Genomic DNA, 19,351 nt, shown 5'->3' with positions numbered 1-19,351 from the left:
ATGTGGGACATGCCAATGTTAATGAAGCTTTATTCAGTGGTGACACTGGATCAGATCTACTGGGTGAAGCCTTGGATTTCATTAGTTAAAGACACAGAGCAGTCTGTCTGATTAAAGAGAGAAAAAGCAGTGGGGAGCTCACATAAATTACTACAGCTCAATTAGGTACAGACAGCTTAGTGAGTGTTTATTACCAGTTGAAAGGAAGATTTTCCAATTAGATTAAAAGGTTTTGAAAACAACAGTTATAGCGCGCAGTGATTTAGACCCATTGGTAGAATAATACATTGTGAGAAACAGCATTGATTAAAAGTAAACTGATAAGTTATTTGCACTGCCTCATTGTTTATCAATGGCGCCCCTGCTGCCAAGGTAAAATTTACCTCACAAGATCAATGGGTGGACTTGGCTAATTTTCTCCTTGGCCTGAAGATTTATATGAATGTAAAGGGCAGCTAAATCACCACCGAAAATACCAAGATGATTTATTTGGGGTAATCATCAAGGAAGTGAAGTTACATAAATCATCAGGAATGTATCTTTGCCATGCTGGGCCCTTCAGGCTGGCATCCCTGCTGCAAAGCTGCATTTAAAAAAGGGGATTTTAATCAGAGAGGAACTTGATTCCAGTAAGGTTTCATAAGCTCATTGTGCAAACTGAAAAGGCATTAAAACAAAAGTGGAAGTATATAGAGTGCTCAGAGAGTGGTCAATCAGTGTTGCTGACAATTGATTGAAAGTACTTAGTGTACAGTATAAGCCCATGATTCATGAACCCCTATGTCCTACAGTGCAGAATGTGACTTCCAGCAGTGCTGAGCTAGCTGGAATTCAGGTCTGCTTTGCCAAAGGTTTTTTGGATATGGACTATGAAAGGTAGGGGGTCATTCTGCATGGCTGAGAATGACTGATTGTTTCCCATGTAGAATGGAGGGGGGAGAATGAAAGAAAAGAAAATGAATGATATCTAAATTCCTCATTGTCCTACTGTGCCCTTCAGATCACATGGAGGCTTGCAGCTGCTTCTAATCCCTGTCTCCCAGAATTGTTTATTACAAAGGGCTGAAGGAACCGAGACCAAAAGAAAGAACTCTGACTTTAAATGTTCACTTTAATCCAGCTACATAGAGTTCTACATTGCAACCTTTCTTCCTTGTGTTTGCTGTTTTGTGTGTGAACAGGCTTCAAATGAATCCAAATGTCATAGCACTGATGCCCCTTCGTATCTTTATTTTTTCTCTTTATTGCATTTGCACATGCAGGATTTCCCCTTTGTTAACATATTTTCCTTACCTCCGGGTCTGAATCAATGCTATTGAAGATGATGGCAAAATTCCTACTGGCAGCCCTGGAAACAGGATCAGGCCTTCTTTTCATTTAATTTATCTGGCCTTCACTAACAAAAAAAGCCCAGGAACACTAGATACAGTTCTGTTTCATGGAAGGCTGAAAACTAGGGATGGAACAAAACAATTGTTATTATTTGCACATACTGTATGAGCTAAAGATTTCCCAGACACACAGGAAGACACACAGACTGCCCTGAAGAGCTCACTGAGCCACTTTTATAAACAGGCAAGGCAGGTGGTCGACAGAAGCTGAAGCAAATGTCTATTTTGCACGCACAAGATACTGTTTGCATGTACACATGTGAAGGTACATGTGCTAGTTCACAATTCCTGTGCACTTAAGTGTTTCTGTTTTTTAGAAATGTGCTGAACTGAGGGCAACGTTGTAGCACTTACACAAGTAGTCCACTGCCTTCAGTGGAAGTGCTCGACGGCTTATGTAAGGCTCACACAACCAAGTCCTAAATCATCTAGTACTCCCCTTGTCCTATGCAGGATTCCTGTCATCTCCATTATAATTCTGAGCACTTTGTCCTGTATTTCTTTTCCACATTTTATAAGATGTCACTGCCCCAAACATAAATACTTTTCACCAATGCGACCACTATTTCACTTCAGAATAAGGTATATTCAAAACCCATCCAGGCACCCCATCTACTATTTTCTCCCATTTCAAATGGCTCCTGGTGAAAAAAATGCATGACATTCCTTACAACAGCAAAGTCCTGGTGGTTTGCAAAACTGGGCTTTAGGTTTGTTTTCCTTATAATTAGAAGAGCTTGTCATTTAAGGCAACAATTAACATTTGTTGTGAGCAACTTGACTGTAAATGACTCCTACTATTACACTAAATACATTTAATTATGATTTATCGGTGCATAGCAACCTTTTGTAACTTTGTACGCTAGCATCCATTTTCGCTTAATTAAACTCATTATAGCAGCACTTCAGAACATAAAAGGAGTAAAAGGCAAAATGGGTATAAGTGAAAATTCCTCAATTAATTGTTTTCAAAATAAAGGTCATAATGGAAAATATTAAATATTGTTCTTATTAATTTATATTATAACTATTATTTTAACAATGCTCCTTTAAGAAAAGGCTGGAAAAAATGCTGTAAAGAAAAAAAGAACTTTCTGTGGTTCTTTAAGGGTCTTGTATCGGATTATTTACACTTGAGAGAGAGGTGTGTGGGTGCCTCAGAGCCCCAGAAACCTCTGAAAAGCAGTGTCTGTGGCAGTCTCATGAGAACCCAAGTAGTCTCCTGTGTCCTGGTTTTCTTTTATGAGAGCAATAAAGCAAGCTAAGCAAATGCTTTACTGCCTGTGTGCAAAATCAATTGTACTCAAACCAGTAAACTCTGAATGTTTACTGTCTTCGATATTGTAAAATCAGAGCGTAGTGAATGCAGCAACTTTCAATAGGTTTCTGGGATTATTTGCCCTATTTATTTGCATCATCCCCTGCCATTTTTAACCTGTTTCTGTGACAAATTATAGTCAACTGGCACATTGCTGACATGTAGGGGATGCACACGGGTGCACGTGCACCCTCAAAGCGTGGCAGTGCAACCCCTACAAAAAGGCGCTCCCGACACTGTCAGCCGTGCCTGTGGGTGGCCAACATTCACCAGCCCCCTCCACCCTGCCACCGACAGCATCTGCAGGAGCTCCCCAGCTTACCACTGTCGTGCTCTCGCTGCCGCCAGAGCCACCGTGTCCCCCAGGCACCGGGAGCACACATCGTTCATGAACTGGCATCTGATTTGGGAAGGGCCCTACACTTGCAGTTCCTGAGGGAAGCCCTCAGAGTTCAGAGGTTTCTTGGTACATGATCCATAGGAAAGGTCACATACAGCCTTCTCTCAACTTATATTTAGACTAGGGGCATGATATGGGTATTTCCACATAAAACCTAATAAAACCCACTAAAATGTATACAATGGTGTCAAACACTCAAAGATACCTAGACCCTGCCAGTCTACTGTCTCATGGAAGCAACAGGTACTTTGGGAACTGATAATAGTCATTTTTCAACAAAATGGGTGCCTGTTAGATAAACTTGGAGTCCCAGCAGGAAGTGCCTGAAAATAGGCATAGTGTGTTTAAGTGTGAGGTGCATAAATGACAAAGCCCAAATTCAGACCAACGAATGATTATTTGTTCTGTAATGATGTGCCTGGCCTGAAAAATCTGGATCTGGATTTGGCTTCCATCAAGTGTCAGAGGTCCACAGATCCAGACTATTGATCCCATTTTCAAAATTCAAATCCATTCAAAAGCAAACCCTCCTTTCTTTCATATGGGATTACTTGGACAGGCTGAAAAATTACCCACTGTGCAATAGTGGAGAAAGCTTCTGAGCATTTTGCACTACTAAAATTGTTTCTGGCTTTCAAATTGTAGTTTTTCCTGGGTCATTTTGAACCCATGTTGGATTTCTAGAACAAGAAAACTTTACATTCTTCATTAGTGCTTCACAACCAGACATAGAGCACCAGAAGATTATGTATTTTTGTCCACGGTTTTCATCATACTATTTTGCTGCATACAAAAACCTGCTCACAAGACATAAAGGAAGCTAAATATAGGAGTGGGAAGATTTGAATTTTTAATCCCCACTGAATCTAGATGACTCTGAAATAAAGTCAAAGGAATCCCAAATGCAAATGAATCAATCTTCAAACACAATTTCACATGGAATAAGGAGTGACACAAATATTATTTTATTTTATATTTACCTACTGTGTTGTCTGAAAAAGTTAGCATAAGATTTTAAAAGGGGGTATTTCCAAAGGGATATTTGAAATGTACAGGCTTAAATCCTGTTATTTATAACAGGATTTCTGCATGTAACTCCTGTGCGGTGATTGAAAATTCACCCCTCTTTTTTCTTTCTACTCTTAATCACGAGGTCAGAGTTAAACTGCAGCCTGTCAGTATTTCTAATGAATATGTTTTACATATCCTACTTGCTTGCTTGCTCAGCAACAGCCTGTGCTATCTGGAGGCCAAAGATAAGTGCTCAGGGATTACCTTTAAAACAATCACCCAGCCTTTCTGTCACGAAGAGCAGGAACTCAGAACAAAACTAACTCTCTGTAATCCTTACTTTTGCGGACTGGCCAAATTTTAACAATTGAAGGTTCAGAAAGAGCCCTTGAAAATCAGTTTCAAAGCTCAATCAAAATACCGTGGCTATATTACAAGGTCAGGATGCTTATTCCAGAAATACTCCTGATTTTCTATACTTTACTAGCTTGGCCATTTCATATTGCTTTAGAGTGGAGCAAAAGCTGGCAAAATGGATACTGTATCTTTTAAATATTGTTTTCTCAAGAAAGCTGTCTTCAACTCTGACCCCTGTCAAATATGTATTTGATTTGTCTGGTACTCTGCACCTTGCCTAACCTGTACATCAGCATCAAAATGAAGGGCAACGCTAGCAGACCAGAACAGTGAAGTTTCTCATCACCTTTGCACTGACACTAACTAGGGAGTTGGGAAAAAATTAATCAGTCCAAATGTGTTCAATGCCTCTGAAGTGCAAAATCTTAGGAATCAAAGATGGAAAAGCACAATAACTTTGGAACAGACCCAAGGGAAGTCTCGGACACCTGAAAACAGACTTAAGCAGACTTTAAGTGTCAAAGTCCAAAACTGCAATTCAAAACTCCATGTGGAGAGGCTGCCTAGCCTTGGAGACACCTAAACACATGAGAGTCCCAATGCTCCTGTGATTTTGCTTTCAGTGCACATCATTAGGGGATAATTCCCTTTTGGATCCAGAAACTGAGCAGTGCCTCAGTCCCCTGAGAGGTCCAGTGTGTTAGGCACGAACAAAGCACCACTTACACTCACCTGCAGAATTAAATTCAGCACAAAATGTAGCAGTCATGGCCACTTGCATTAAAAAATATGGTTGGAAGAGGATGTTGTGCTGCTATATTTTCATGTAATAGGTTAGGGGACTCACCCCCAAAGTGGGAAACCTCAGTTCTAAGGCTTCCTCATCCTGAAGAGTTTCAAACCTGCATTTCCCAGGATGGTAACATCTTCACCAGGCTATAGGCTAGGCAGGTAAGAAAGGGGGACACTCCTCTATGTGGCTGTTGAAGTTGCGTACTGTGTAGAAAGCATTGCAAACACAGGAGCCGACCTTAATTTTGCCAGGGGGAGGGCCTAAGATGATGGAAATTTGGTAAGTTTTATGCCTTTCAGGAGACAGCCTTCATCTCAAGGGAGGCCAGGGCCCTCTGTCTCCCATGTGCTTGGCACCTCTGCCTGCAAGATTCATGGCTCCAGAAGACAAGCAGAGAAGAGGAACCCTGACTGTACCTAATGGTTAGAGCACTTAGCCAGGAGAAGGAAGTCCTGAATTATGACTTCTCCCCAGACTGTTTATGTCTTTTACATTAAAACAGTTATTAGTTAAAATGCATAAATAATCTTCAGAAGTCCCAGGTGCATGCCATAACCATAGGGCTACAGTAGCTAGGCACCCCCTTGCTTGCTCTTCTCTGACCCCAGGAATTTTGCATTCTTTTCTTTACAGTGGATCAACTTTATGCTTAACTCTGAGCTTTTAACTCTGAGCTTTGGGTGCCACTTTAGGGCTACAAAAAATTGGCATGGTGGCACCCAACTTGGAGGCATCCAAGTCCTTTATATTACTCCCTCTGAGTACGTTGACATGAGATGCTTTACTGTGGAGCAGATTAATTTGCTAATTTACTGCACTGCCAGACAGTCTTGTAAGATACAAGTGGTATCTAACAACCCAGTAAGTCATTGTGCTTAAATGCATGGGTAGACAGTGCGTTTGGGATTAGTTTACTGCAGCCCAAATTGAACTGGAATAGATTCACTCACATTAATTGCACATGTAGATGCACCCTCTGTCATTCTTTCCATAGAGCAACCACTATAGGATTACATTCTGCCATATTTCTGCCCTGAATTTAGAAATCAGTCATTGAACAACTGGTTAAAAGAGCAACACCTTTAAAGGTGTCAGTCTGCTAGGAACCATGTTCTTCAGTTTTCTTCACAGAGGAAATGGAAGTTACTTATCTGTAATTGGAATTCTTCAAAATGGACCCTGCATGTTCCCATTCATGGGATGTACTATGTGTATTATGGGGTATAGGTCTCACAGTGCATCATTTACTTTTCCAGGTCATGAATGTTATGAAGGAAAACAGGAGAGTGATACCCCAGCCATGTTAGTGCCTCCCAATCAGAAGATGAAGCATATAAACCTCTCCACTTCCAACAGATTAGTATCTTTCTCTTTAGAATAATCAGTGCTTTACCTTACAATATCTTAATTGATAATAGTTATTATTTATAGATTTTTTAACCAGTGCTACTACTTATTTATTTTTTAATCATCATTTTTCAACTGCTGCCACTTTACCCAGCCCAATTAAAGGCAGGGAGTAAACCTCTTGCCCTCTCAGCCCCTCTCCCTCTAGCCTGCCTATAAGAATGGTTATCAAGGGCATTTATAGACATGGTCTAGGAGTGGGGCGGGGGGCGCTTAAATTAGAACCACTCTAATTAAAGTGCCTGGAGCGTCTTGTGTATCAGCATCCCTGCACTTCAAAATGGTGGCAGGGCTGCCTTATCTAAAGCTAATTGAAAGAGCTTTAGATCAAGTGCCCCCACTGCCATTTTGAAGTGCAGGGATGCTGATACACGAGACACTGGAGGCTGCTGGAGCATGGTAATTACCATGCTCCAGCAGACTTCATGAATTAATTACAGCATGTCAGAGCAGACTTGCTGCTTGTGTCTAGGCACCCCAAAACTTTAACTATGTTCCAAAACTCTATTTTTGCATGGCTCAGCCTATAACAGAGCCTTGCCAAGACCAAAGGGATAATGTAAGCAAAATATACTTGAAAAATCAGGTGGGTATACCTTTTCTGTATGACTGACTCATAAGCTGGGTGTGTTGTCTACTGCTTCTCTGGTCTGTTTGATGCATATGTCTCTGCCTAAAGCCCAAAGGATAGAGTGCAGCACAAGTATTTGAGATGAGGACTAGCACTGAACAGCTGAGCTTCCTTTCTTAAATTCTAGTTGTTTAAAACTTGTAAGCTAGATTGAGCTTCAAATGCTCATTGGGTTATTTTTTGTTATTTCTTTTCTTTCAGGTGGTTAAGGAAAAGAGGAACAAGAGTCAGAACCAAAAATAACTGCAATTTGAGGCTCAAAAAAAGACATTCCTCAGCAACTATAACTTATGAACACATATATAATAGGAGCCATTACACCAATTACAATATTTTGTCGCTTACAGTACACCCCAGAATGCTATACGCACCTTGTTTTTGAAAGACAACATGAAGAAAAAATATATTTCCTGGAGTGTCTACATGCATTACTATATTAATTATTAAGATAATTAAAATAAATTAATGTTAATAACTAATTTAACTATATTAACATATTAATGTATTAATATATTAATATGATGCAATATACTCCGGTGCTTATTGCACTGGAATTTATCGCTGCCGGAAGCTGTGTTTACATGTGTGTCAGGCGGCTGGCAGGGTCAGCTTGCCAGGCTGGGGCTGCTCTAACCCAACTCAACATACTGTGGAGGGGCTGCCTGGGGCACAAGGGTGCTCTAGTGCAGGGCTAGCCTGCAGACAGCCCCTGCACAAAAGAATCCTTATGCCCTAGCCAGTTGCATCAGCATCTATACGTTTAGTCCTGCAAAGTAAAAAACTCCACAGCAAGATAGTATTTGTATTTACAAATACTACACTGCTGCAGAGTTTATTAGTTTCCTGTGGACTAATAGGAGCGCATGTGTAGATGCCGAGATGTTTACTGTGGATCTAGTCAGGCAACTCTGCAATAAACATCTCATGTAGTAAGTAACTGAGTAGCAGCAGCTAGGAAGCTAAGCCTGCTCATTCTTTTGCAAACTGTGGATTGGAGGCAGATTTTAATTTTGTTTTTGCCTGGTAAGGGGAAGAAACTACTCTTAGCATATTTCTTGCACATAATGCAGACTCCAATAAGCTGCTTTTGGGGTGTATGTTGTATGTAAGAAAATATGGTATATGGTTGCAGGATCATTGTAATGCATGCTCATTGGGAGAGGATAGAATCTAGTTAATGCCCCAAAGGCTGCACACCATCATGGACTTTTGGATCTTTATTGACCAGACAAGTCATATCTGCTTAATGATTTTCATCCAAAACATCCTCAGCCATTGATGAAGCAATTAGTGCTTTGTAGTACTAGCATTATGGGAATCCAATTTTCAAGGGACAAAATACAAGCTACAACTTACGTATGTGCTTATATGTACACTGTTAGATTTACCTAGGCACGCATTGCAAACACACTATGATTTTTCCTTTGTGAGCATCCTGGTGAACCAGAAAGCACAGGGTCAAGTCCACACTTCTGCAGCATACAGGAAACAGCCAGAAACTTGATTTAACATCTCAGTGAATGTAAAGCTATTTAGTTACCCAGTGGATGTCATGGTGCTTCATGTTCTAAAGAGGTAAAATCTGGTTGGCTTAGGGTAATGGCCAAGGACCCATAGGTGCTGACATTTATTTTTGGCAGCGGTGAGGTGAGGGGTGCTAAGATGATGGACATGTGGAAACTTTTACTTATTTCAGGTGACAGCCCTCTTCCCAAGGGAGGCCAGGGCCCTTGGGCCCCCACGTACTTGACACCTCTGAAAAGACCAATCTACCCTTCTTCCCTAAGTTTCTGTTTGAAGACATTTGTTTTGTAGGGCAGAAATCCCTTGAGTTGTGTCTGATAAAACAGAAAACTTTACAGGCCCACCAGAACTGAATCACCCCCCAAATCAATAAAAAGAACGAAAAGACAAGGCAAGTATAGAAAAACTAAGTAGACAGTGCTTTCCTGGATTTTGGTTGATTATCCCTTGTATATTGAGTTAATCTCAGTGAAGATTTTTAGTTTTGCTTTATAGCCAACAGATAAATCATGAAAAACAATGCTTCATTTTGAAAGCAGCATGTTTGAAAATATGTTTCTTTGACTAAAGAATTTTGCTCCCATTTTGATAATGTAAGCTGAATGAAAGAGGTCATGAATCATTCTTCTGCATGAATTTTTGCAATGCTAATATTGCTAAGAATGACTCTATAATAGGATGTGATCTAGTAGCTAGGCACTGTCTTTATTAGGTTGTGATAAAAGGGAGTTATCAATGGCTACAGTGAATTTAAGACACTTTATTGCTGAATATAGCAATGAAATATTACGGAATGCTTTTTAATTGGTAATTAGCTTCCAGTGTTTTGCTAAGACCAGCAGTTTGCATCCATATAGCACCCACATAAAATCAGTTTTCGGTCTGTACTCTACAGCACTAGTTAAAAATAAGAGGTGAACATGTTCTCCATTTTCAAGGTTTCGTTAATGAATAAAACTTTCATCCTTTTCTGGGCAGTTTCCCAGCTTTCCCATTGTCTATGGGAGCAGCTATTGAAAAATAATTTCGGTATCAGGCTTAAGTAATTAGTTTACAGGTGTGTCTACTTCTGGAGATTTTAGGCCTTTAGCAGGGATACCTTTAATAATTTTTGCTTTTAATTTTTGGATATTACAGACATTAAAGATGGAAAAGACCTACTGAGTAGCATTATCCAGGTCATCCCCTCAGAGTGTTCCATGAAGTATATTCTCAAGCACTTGCTCCAGCTACTATATATATATTGAAAAGAAAAATACTGCACAGGACATGAGTTACTATATGCCTTTTTCACACTAAATATTTAATATCTTCACTTCCTTGCTACTGTAATATAAACAACAATAGCACTTCAAGCTGCAATATGTAGCATTTTCTGTAACAGGGCTTCAGAGAACATTCCTCACCTCTGAGATTTGGAACTTGCATTATTAAGACTTATAATAGGGTCAAAAAAGCATTGTTAGATCAAAGGACCAATGATAGTTTAGACGTGTAATATTGTGTCTATCACGAGAGTTAAAAATTACTGTTTTATTGCAGCACTAGTCTGGGAAGCCTATTTTTCCAACTCTGAACTTGCAAGATTTGTCCAAGCCTGGAACCTTGTGACATGGCATAACTTGAACTGACATAATTTGATTAACACTTATATTTTTTACAATTTTTAAACTGAATTCCAAAATTTCAGTAACTATTATCTTGAAAACTGCCAGAATACATACACTATGTTTTAATGATGACTGGAGTTTCATTTGTTACTTTTACATCATATCAAGCATTCTAAGGGTGTGTACCTTACATTTAGATTAAGACCCAGGGTTAGGTTAATCTAAATGTCCAATCATGCAGGCATTCAGAGGGTTTAAATCTCCCAGAAAATGGAACTCCTGATCTAAACTAGTTCACATGAGGAGGTGCATTAATTTAGATCAAGATCAGATTAACCTTAACTAAGAATCAGTTAACCCAGTCTCACGTATACCTGCACATGTTCACAATGCAGCCCCAGGGCTATACTGTTCTGACTGAGATATTTTTAGCCCCCAACGGGGCAACTTCCTCCTCCATGGACCAACCAGCCCCCACTACAGACTCGTCAATGCCCTTGGACCCTCAATCCCACCCACTCTACCTCAACCTCAAGTTACTTGCATCAATTTCCCCACACAGCTCCTGAGAATAGCGAATGGTTGCATGTGCTGCTCCTGGTTTACTTTTACACAACTTAAAGTTGTGTTAATATAGATGAAGAACAGCAAATGACTCTATGCACCTTAAATTTACCAATTAGCGGGTTCATCTACACATGCATTTAGTCCAGTCTAGATTTACTGTACAGTAAAATACTGCAGAGCAAGTGTTTTTGGATAGGTATCCACAAATGCAGGGATTAGGGAGTAGATTTTCTCCCAGGTCCCTGCAGCCCTGCAATGGGTCCCTGCCACTATGTGGGGAGCTCGACAACCCCTGGGTGCTAGCACAGGGGCTGGCAGGGAGCACCAGGCCAGAAGACAGCTATCTCCTGGTACCAGGGTGGTGCTTGCTGCTGGGGTGGAGGCAATGTACCCCCTACCCTGGGAGCAGGGAGCTCCTGGCCCTGGCTCACAGATCAGGAACATGGGGCTTGGAAAGAGCTGCAGGTGAGAGGCAGGTCCCAGCCCACTGCCCCAATCCACCATTGAGGCTAGGTAGCCCACCAGCAGATCAGGACATGGGCCTGAGTCCTGCCCCTGACTGGGACAGTTCCAGGACAACTGTAGGCTCTGTGAGGAAGTCTGCATCTGCAGCCCAGAGCTGGCTGAGGACTGCCTAAAACAGGATGGTCCTCAGCCATTTGCAGGCTGCTCTGCTGCCCTACCCAGTCTGGGGCTGTCTGGCAACTGTCTTAGTCAGGGGCAGGTCTGAGACAGCTCCAGACTAAGTGGGGAACTGTCCCCATACAGGGAGCTCCGAGCTCCTGCTCTACAACTACAATTGTGATCATGGAGTGGGCGTGGGAATAAGCTCTCCGCTTGTCCCAGCATGATCAAGTCCCATCTCTTCGAGCATGGAGCAGGGCACGGAAGCTTCCTGCTGCCAGGGTAGGGGAACATTGTCTCCACCCAGGCATGCAAGCCAGGAGGCTGGGGAGCTTGTTCCCTGCCCAGCTCCATAAGCATTTCTCCTGGGGGGTGGGAAACAAGCACCCTGGCCTATTTCCCCCACCTCTGCACTTGTGGAGCTGGGCGGGGAACAGGCTCCCCTGCCCCCACCAGCAAGGAGGTCCCTGCACTGGCTCTGCAGTCATGAGGCTCTGGCTGGGAGACCCTTATCTCCCAGCAGCAGCTCCAGGTCATGGGGCTTGGGCTGGGAGACCTTTATCGACATCTCCCAGCAGTGGCCCCAGTCACAGAGCCAGCTCTGGGAGATAAGCATCTCCCAGCAGTGGCCCTGAGGTTTCAGAGCTGGCACTAGGAGATAAGGGTCTCTCAGCCCCCTGCTCCCTAAGCACGATCTCAAAGTAAGGGGCTTGGAGCTCCCTGCAACTGGGGCAGAGGGACACTGTCTTTGCCTGGCTCCTGTGGCAGAGCCCGCCCCAGCAGCAGGCACCTCACTGGGGCAGGAAGCTATCTCCCACCCTGTGGTGAATGGCTAACCATTGCTGCTGGTCAGGTGTCTACACAAGTACTACAGCACCATTACTAAGGCTGAGTAAATTTGCTATTTGTATTTGTATGTAGTAAATTTACTCAGTATTAGGAAAGTTTACTGCAAAGTAAACATGTGCCTGTGAAGATGCACATGCTTACTTCACTGTGAACTATGCTAATGCAAAGATAAGCATCTCATGTAGATGCCCCCAGTGAGTCATAAACTACTACAACTTTATCAAAAGTCATGTGAAGAAAAATGGCAAGAGCGTGCTCAGAATGACTGGATTTTAATGTGTTAACTTATGAGCTGTAATGACTACAAACACTTCCAGGAACCAGGATACAATTTGTCAGGAACAAAAGGAAACACTACTCCTGAACAGGTAATTAGACAAGGATCTGCACCAGGGTTGCAGGTGGGGGGATGGACAGTGTAGAATGCACATCTCTCCTTTTAAACATCCACTTGGGACATCCATTCAGGGATATAGTGTTCTGTGCTGTCAAACCTAACTAAAGTGTGTGGCCAGAGGCAGCTAAGAGGTGAAGACCTGTCTATGCTGCTCCAGGCAGAGAACTACAAATAGCTGAGAAGTGGCACAAAAAGACAAAGTCAGCTGGAAGCCATTGGACCTCACAGGAATCCAAGATTCAAACCCACCTTGAGGAAGATCTGAAAAACTTGAAGAGCAAGATCATTGCCGCTTATGTGCAAAGACAACTTTTCCCATCACTTAAACACTTTGAGGAAGTGAACAGTAAAGGGAGCCTCACAAATTTTCTCTTCTCCCTTTCTATGTTTTGTGGGGTGTATTCAGCCATGCTGGGACAATCAGGCTGGATGTTAATTTACCGTGATGACAGCAGACAAACTCAATCACTGAATTCTGGTTTTATTTCACATTGTCTATCATTTTATAGCCTCCTGGCAAGGAAGAAAATTAAAAGAAAGAAAAAACTTTTCAGGCAATATTTGTATTTGCAGTTAGAATTCAAAATCAGCAATATCAGTTCTCTAAGTGTTAAAAAAAAGTAACAGATGTTTGGAAATAGGAAAAAAGTTCAGAGAGAAGAAAAATTAAATAAGATGTCTTGCAAGAACAACTTTCCTATCTCTGGAGGTTATAAGAACAATCATGTTTCTTTGAGCAGCTGAATGAAGTCATCATCAAAATGTAGACACTCCTTTGGAAAAGAACTTCAAGCTTGGCTCAGTCACTAATGGATCCTAATACTGGATTAAACCCTGAATGAAAGAAAGAAAGAAAAAAAGGAAAAAACAGATCACTAAGTGTAACTCTTCTAATCCTGGACTAAAGGAATCTTTTTTCAAATCCTGCCCAGCTTTATTAGACACAAAATTCCCTTGGATCATGATGCTTTCAAAGATTTATCTAACTAATTTAGGGAACTAGTGAATCATGGCATCACTTACTTGGAGTATGCTTGGATGTATGTCATCTTGATTCTCAATGTCTTGTCAAGGATAGATTATCCAACCTAAAAAGTGTAGACTACCTAAATTGCCCTTCAGAATTTAGCTGCCATACTATATGGCTGTTGCCTTGTGTTATACCTTGTAAGAAAGCATGACAGTGTTGGAGAACCAGGGCTGCCCCCCTCTCCTGCTCTCTCTCTCTCTCTCCCTTTCTTTGTCTTTTGTATTCTAATTTCATTTTCTGGCTTTTACTCTGCTTTCTGCATGTCCTTTCACACCATCTGACAAAGTGAACTTGGGTTCATGAAAGTTTGTTCTCTCTCTTTCTATATATATATATATATATATATATATTATTTAGTTTATAAAGGTGCATATCTACTGTGCTTTCTAACTGAGAAAAAGCCTTAAGTTTGATGTTAAAGGCTGGTACTGAACCAATCCTCTCAAGTTGTTTTAAGATTTGGTTCTAAATCTTGAAACTTCAAGACGATAATCCCATCAGCTCCTCCTCATCTAACGTTTATGTCCCCTAGGACTTTATTTCCTTTCCCATAGTATCTTCAGAGGGCAAGGGAAGGGATTTGTTTCAGGGAGAAAATACTAGTTTGAAGAAAAGGAAGTTCCCTAGCATTCTATCAATACTAACTTCAGATCACAGTCTTCTGCAGGCATAGGATAAAGATCACAGAAACAAAACTTCAGTTTTCATCTCAGTCTGAATCATTCTAAACTCAGATGCAGATATTTTGCATAGACTCTAAGGGCACGTTCCCATGTATGGGGGCATGTGTTTGTGATGTCAAAAATACCAGTGGCCCAAATTTGCGCCGCTGCTTTTTGCTGCTGCGCACGCCCCTGCACATGGGGTTTGGTATGGGGCAACTACACCCAGGTGGGGTAGGGTAGGCTGGGACCAGCACCTATGCTGGCCCCAGCAGCCTTACCTGGGGACATGGGGGCCTCACAGAGCAGCACCAGTGATGATCTTTGGTTCTGGATGGCCAGGCTGCAGTTCTGGCAGTGCACACTGCTGCCATGTGCGCCACACTGTGCTTTTTTTTTTTTAACACTCCTTTTTTGACACAAGGATCTCCCAGCATCAAAGTTTGGCACTGGGCTTCAAATAAGCAGCACGGTGAACACTTGCATGTGTACCATGTGCAGTTTTGCAGCACTTCGAATAGCTTTGAGGCACCACAAAAGGCATGTGCACACTCGTCTGGACATGCCCTAATAGTGCGTGTAATAGCTGCTATAAAAGGAAGTCCTTGTTTTGATTTTTGCTTTGTTTACTAAGTATTCAAAGGAAATGCTTAAAAAAATAATAAAATCAAGGGAGACACTTACACACCACCTTATTTGGGATATACTATATCCAAACTCACCTCCCCAAAAGTATCTCAAAAAATTTCTTTCCCACAGGATTTAGACAGGGCAAAGGTGTGACACCAGTTTAAGGTGTGCTTTTTGAAAACATTAACAGTATACCAGATAATGGTGGCTATTAGGAGGAAAAGCTTTTTAACAAAAGGGTCATAGGTAAAGTCAACACTAGAATCTAGAATGAAAGTCTGTACTGATTTAGCAACTGCTTTTTTCAGGTGCTTGTGTGTGGTACCTGTAGGCAAATATTAAGTTTTTAATTATGATCTCTGTACTTTTGCAGCTATCTTTGAGTCAGTTTTCTGAATTCCTAAAACATTCTTTTATGCTGAAGAAGTTCACTTTTAATTTAGTGACTGGCCCCTCAAGTTTCAATTCCTTTTGGCTGTTCTTCTAATAAAGTCAAAATCCTACCTTTGGGGTCATAATTGTTGCCACAGTAACAGCATATAACACAGCTTTTGTATTAGGATTTTGTTGCCTGGGCCATTAAAGAAAGGAGATGGACTGTGGAGAAGCCTGCCACCTACATTTCATTTGTATGTAATTTTCTAGTTTCTTTAAAGAAATAAAGAAATACTCATTGGGAAATAAATAGAAGGCTATAATAAATGTTATTGTCCATCACTGGTACAATTATCATTTGCTTTAACTACAAGTACAGTGTTCTACTATAATATTTACTTTAAAATTATTAACCATTGAATCGCCTAAGTGTAAAAAGCAATACATAGAAGGAAGTGTATAAACAGGCTACTGGACTCCCTATGATGTAGGATACAATGGCAGTAATTTCAGCTATCAAATAAAGTTATAGTTATTAGTGTGTTTTGCCACTTGGAAAACACCCTGAAAATGTAATGACCTATTATAAATTCTTAAAGCTTCTAGAAATACAGGTATGTCTATTCACCTTCACAGAGTTCCTAATTAGAGACGCACAGAAAATTTGGCTGGACTGCCCCATTTTTGCAAACAGTGTTGTCCATCTGAGTTGCAGCAGGATTCTGTAAGGTAGCATTAAATGTTCTCTTCAAGACAGTGTCCTTAAGCAATGGGCTAAGCTGTGAAGACATAAATACATAACATCATGTTGTGAATATATCAACAATAAGCATACACATCATTCTACAACAGTTTTGGCTATACAGTTCCTAGGAAAGAAGTGTTCTGCACTGTGCATTAAAATTTTACCTAAGGTTTAGGCTTTCTAAAGCTTCAGTTTGGAAAAGGACTCAAATTGTCCACTACAGTTAAGAATATCATGTTGTACAATGTCACTCTGGATTTCAGATTATCAAATTATGAACAGTGCTAGAAGATGCAAGTACTCAGCCTCTCAGAGAATTAGCCCAGTTAAGAACCTAAGTAAGTATTTAGGACCCAAACTCTAAGAAACCATTTTTTTAAAGCCTGACCCATGATGAAAGGAGTCTTAGCTGTATAATACGCAAAGGACAAGGTGCTGACTCAGACTGAATGACAAAGAATATTTTCTGATCCTGAGTGAAGGGAAAGAACAAAGAAGAGAAAATAAAGCAGAAAGTAATGCTGTTTTGGGAGAGTTACTGTCTCAGAAAACAATAATTTTAATCTGTGTGTTCAGATTTCGTATAGTTTTTACTTTAAAAAATGCATTTACTACTAAATTATTTCATGATCATTTGCAAGAAAAGGAGTAGATGGGCCAATATGGAGATTAACCACTTTAAAGTAAATGTAATTTTCACTTTTAGAATACAAAACTGAAGACTACTGATATATGGGGTTGATAAGTAGTCTAACTACTTTCTATTTATTACTGGCCATTCTGGCCAGTTGCAGAGTCTAGACCTGAGGAATGGACCTGATGAATGGATCAATGACCATTAAATCCCACCATTTTCTCAGGGTGTTGTCTGTCAATTCCACTGTAAAAATTTATCATCACAGGCAGCTACTGGAAGGTGATATGTTAGGGTAGAAACAGATGTCACTTTTGTTGTCTTCATGCTGCCATAAAAATGTTTAAGCAAAGCCCAAGCCCTGTGTCATGCCACAAATACTCAAGATTTGTTACTGTGACAAGTGGTATCAATTTCTGCCACTATTTAGCATCAGATATCAGTTGGTTTTATGACAGCATGGGCAGCTTGGAGTTGCCCATGCTCTGCAGCTCCCACAGGTAGGTAGGTTCTCTGAGGACTTGCCCCAAGAAACAAGGACAAAATGGGATCAGAGGAGGAGAAAGTTGAGGCATTGTGAGTTAGAATACATGGAGGTTGAAGGGAAAGGGACTTGGTGGTGGGGGTCTGCTACAGACAACCACACCAAGAGGAAAAGCTAGACTTGGAATTCTCGAGGCAGCTCTCAAAGATCGTACAGTCTAGGGATGTGCTTGTCATGGGGGACCTAAACCACCCTAACATCTGTTGGGAGGAGCAGTCAGCGAAATCCAACCGTTCACGTAGGTTCTTAACCTGCATGCAGGACCTTCACCTAATGCAGGAGGTATACAATCTCACTAGGGGCAATGCCTTACTGGACTTGGGGTTGGCTATGGGGGAGGACCTGGTAGAGGAGATGCAGATTCATGGTCACCTTGGGGACAGTGACCACTAATCAATCGAATTCACCATATGGCATAGGGCAGGTAAGATATTAGTAGGGTGGAAGTGCTTGACTTTAGGAAGGCTAACTTCAGTGTGCTTAGGAGTTTAGTCAATGATGTATTGCATGATAGGACTATTGGTGAGATGGGAGTCCAGGAAGTGTGGTCATTTCTAAAAGAAACAATCCTTCAGGCGCAGAGGGAGACTATCCCAGTATGAGGGAAAAGGAGCCAAAAAATGTCCTTGGCTAAACAGGGAAATTCAGGGGAGCCTAAGGGCAAAAAAGAAGGCATATAGGTGGAAGCAGGGGGAAGCTACCAAGGAGGAGTATACCTACTTGGCCTGCACTTGCAGGGAGGCAGTTAGAAAGGCCAAAGCAACTACAGAGCTGAGTCTGGCAACACAAATTAAAGACAAGAAAAAGTCTTTTTTTAGGTATGTAGGGAGTAAAAGGAAGGTGCAGGGCCCCATAGGACACCTACTGAACAAGAAGGAGCAATTAGTGACAGAGAGTGGGGACAAGGCTGAGCTACTCAATGAGTTTTTTGCCTCAGTGTTCCTGAACAGGGCTCAAGATAAATCTAACAGGTTCTTAGATGGGCATCAGAGGGACACCAACCCACCAACTGTCGATGCTGACTTGGTGCAGGGTCACTTGGATGGACTGGATGTGTTCAAGTCAGCAGGCCCAGATGAGCTGCATCTGAGAGTACTGGAGGAATTGGCCGGTGTCATAGTAGAACCACTGGCGAGGCTTTTTAAGTGGTCATGGTGCTCGGGTCAGGTTCTGGAGGACTGGAAAAGCACCAGTGTGGTCCCTATTTTGAAGAAGGGGAGGAAGGAGAATCCAAGTAATTAAAGGCCAGTCAGTCTCACCTCCATCCGTGGAAAGGTCTTTGAAAAGATTATGAAGGATCATATTTGTGGGAGTCCAGCAGGAAAAAGAATGCAGCAGGGAAACCAGCATGGATTCATAGCAGGTAGATCATGCCTGACCAACCTGGTTTCATTTAATGACAAGGTCACAAAATGCTTAGATGCAGGAGTAGAGGTGGATGTCATTTTCTTGGATTTTAGCAAGGCCTTTGATACAGTATCTCATCCCATTTTCATAAATTAAGAGGCTGTGACAGACATGTTTACATGGTCTGGTGGGTGGCAAATTGGCTGAGTGTTCGCACCCAGAGAGTGGTAGTAGACGGGTCAGTATCAAACTGGAAGGATGTAGGTAGTGGGGTCCCACAGGGTTCAGTCCTTGGACCTGTACTCTTCAATATCTTCATCAGTGACTTGGCTGTGGGCGTGAAGTGCATTCTGTCAAAGTCTGCAGATGATACTAAATTGTGGGGTGAAGTGCACACTCTGGAGGGTAGGGATCAATTGCAGGCAGAAAAGTGGGCAGGTTAGAAATGTGGGAAACACACAATAGGATGCAGTACAACAAGGACAAGTGCAGAGTGCTGCACCTA

The 19,351-nt window shown here is 41.6% G+C and overlaps 1 protein-coding gene across 1 annotated transcript in view; it reads right to left on the bottom strand.

Annotated features, from left to right (window-relative positions):
• Positions 1-12,753: 12,753 nt before the first annotated feature.
• Positions 12,754-19,351, bottom strand: part of STPG2 (sperm tail PG-rich repeat containing 2) — a gene marked incomplete at its 5' end in the record, with an annotated part of 587,105 nt that continues 580,507 nt past the window's right edge. The window contains 2 exons of the mRNA XM_025205801.1: positions 12,754-13,713; positions 16,205-16,355. Coding sequence (XP_025061586.1) covers positions 16,218-16,355 — 138 coding nt within the window. The remainder of the gene's footprint in view (positions 13,714-16,204; positions 16,356-19,351) is intronic.

The sequence above is a fragment of the Alligator sinensis genome, unplaced genomic scaffold (genome assembly GCF_000455745.1).
Source record: "Alligator sinensis unplaced genomic scaffold, ASM45574v1 scaffold305_1, whole genome shotgun sequence".
In the NCBI taxonomy this organism is placed as follows: Eukaryota; Metazoa; Chordata; order Crocodylia; family Alligatoridae; genus Alligator; species Alligator sinensis.
Note: the sequence above shows the minus strand (reverse complement) of the source record. Positions and strands in the feature narration are given on the sequence as shown.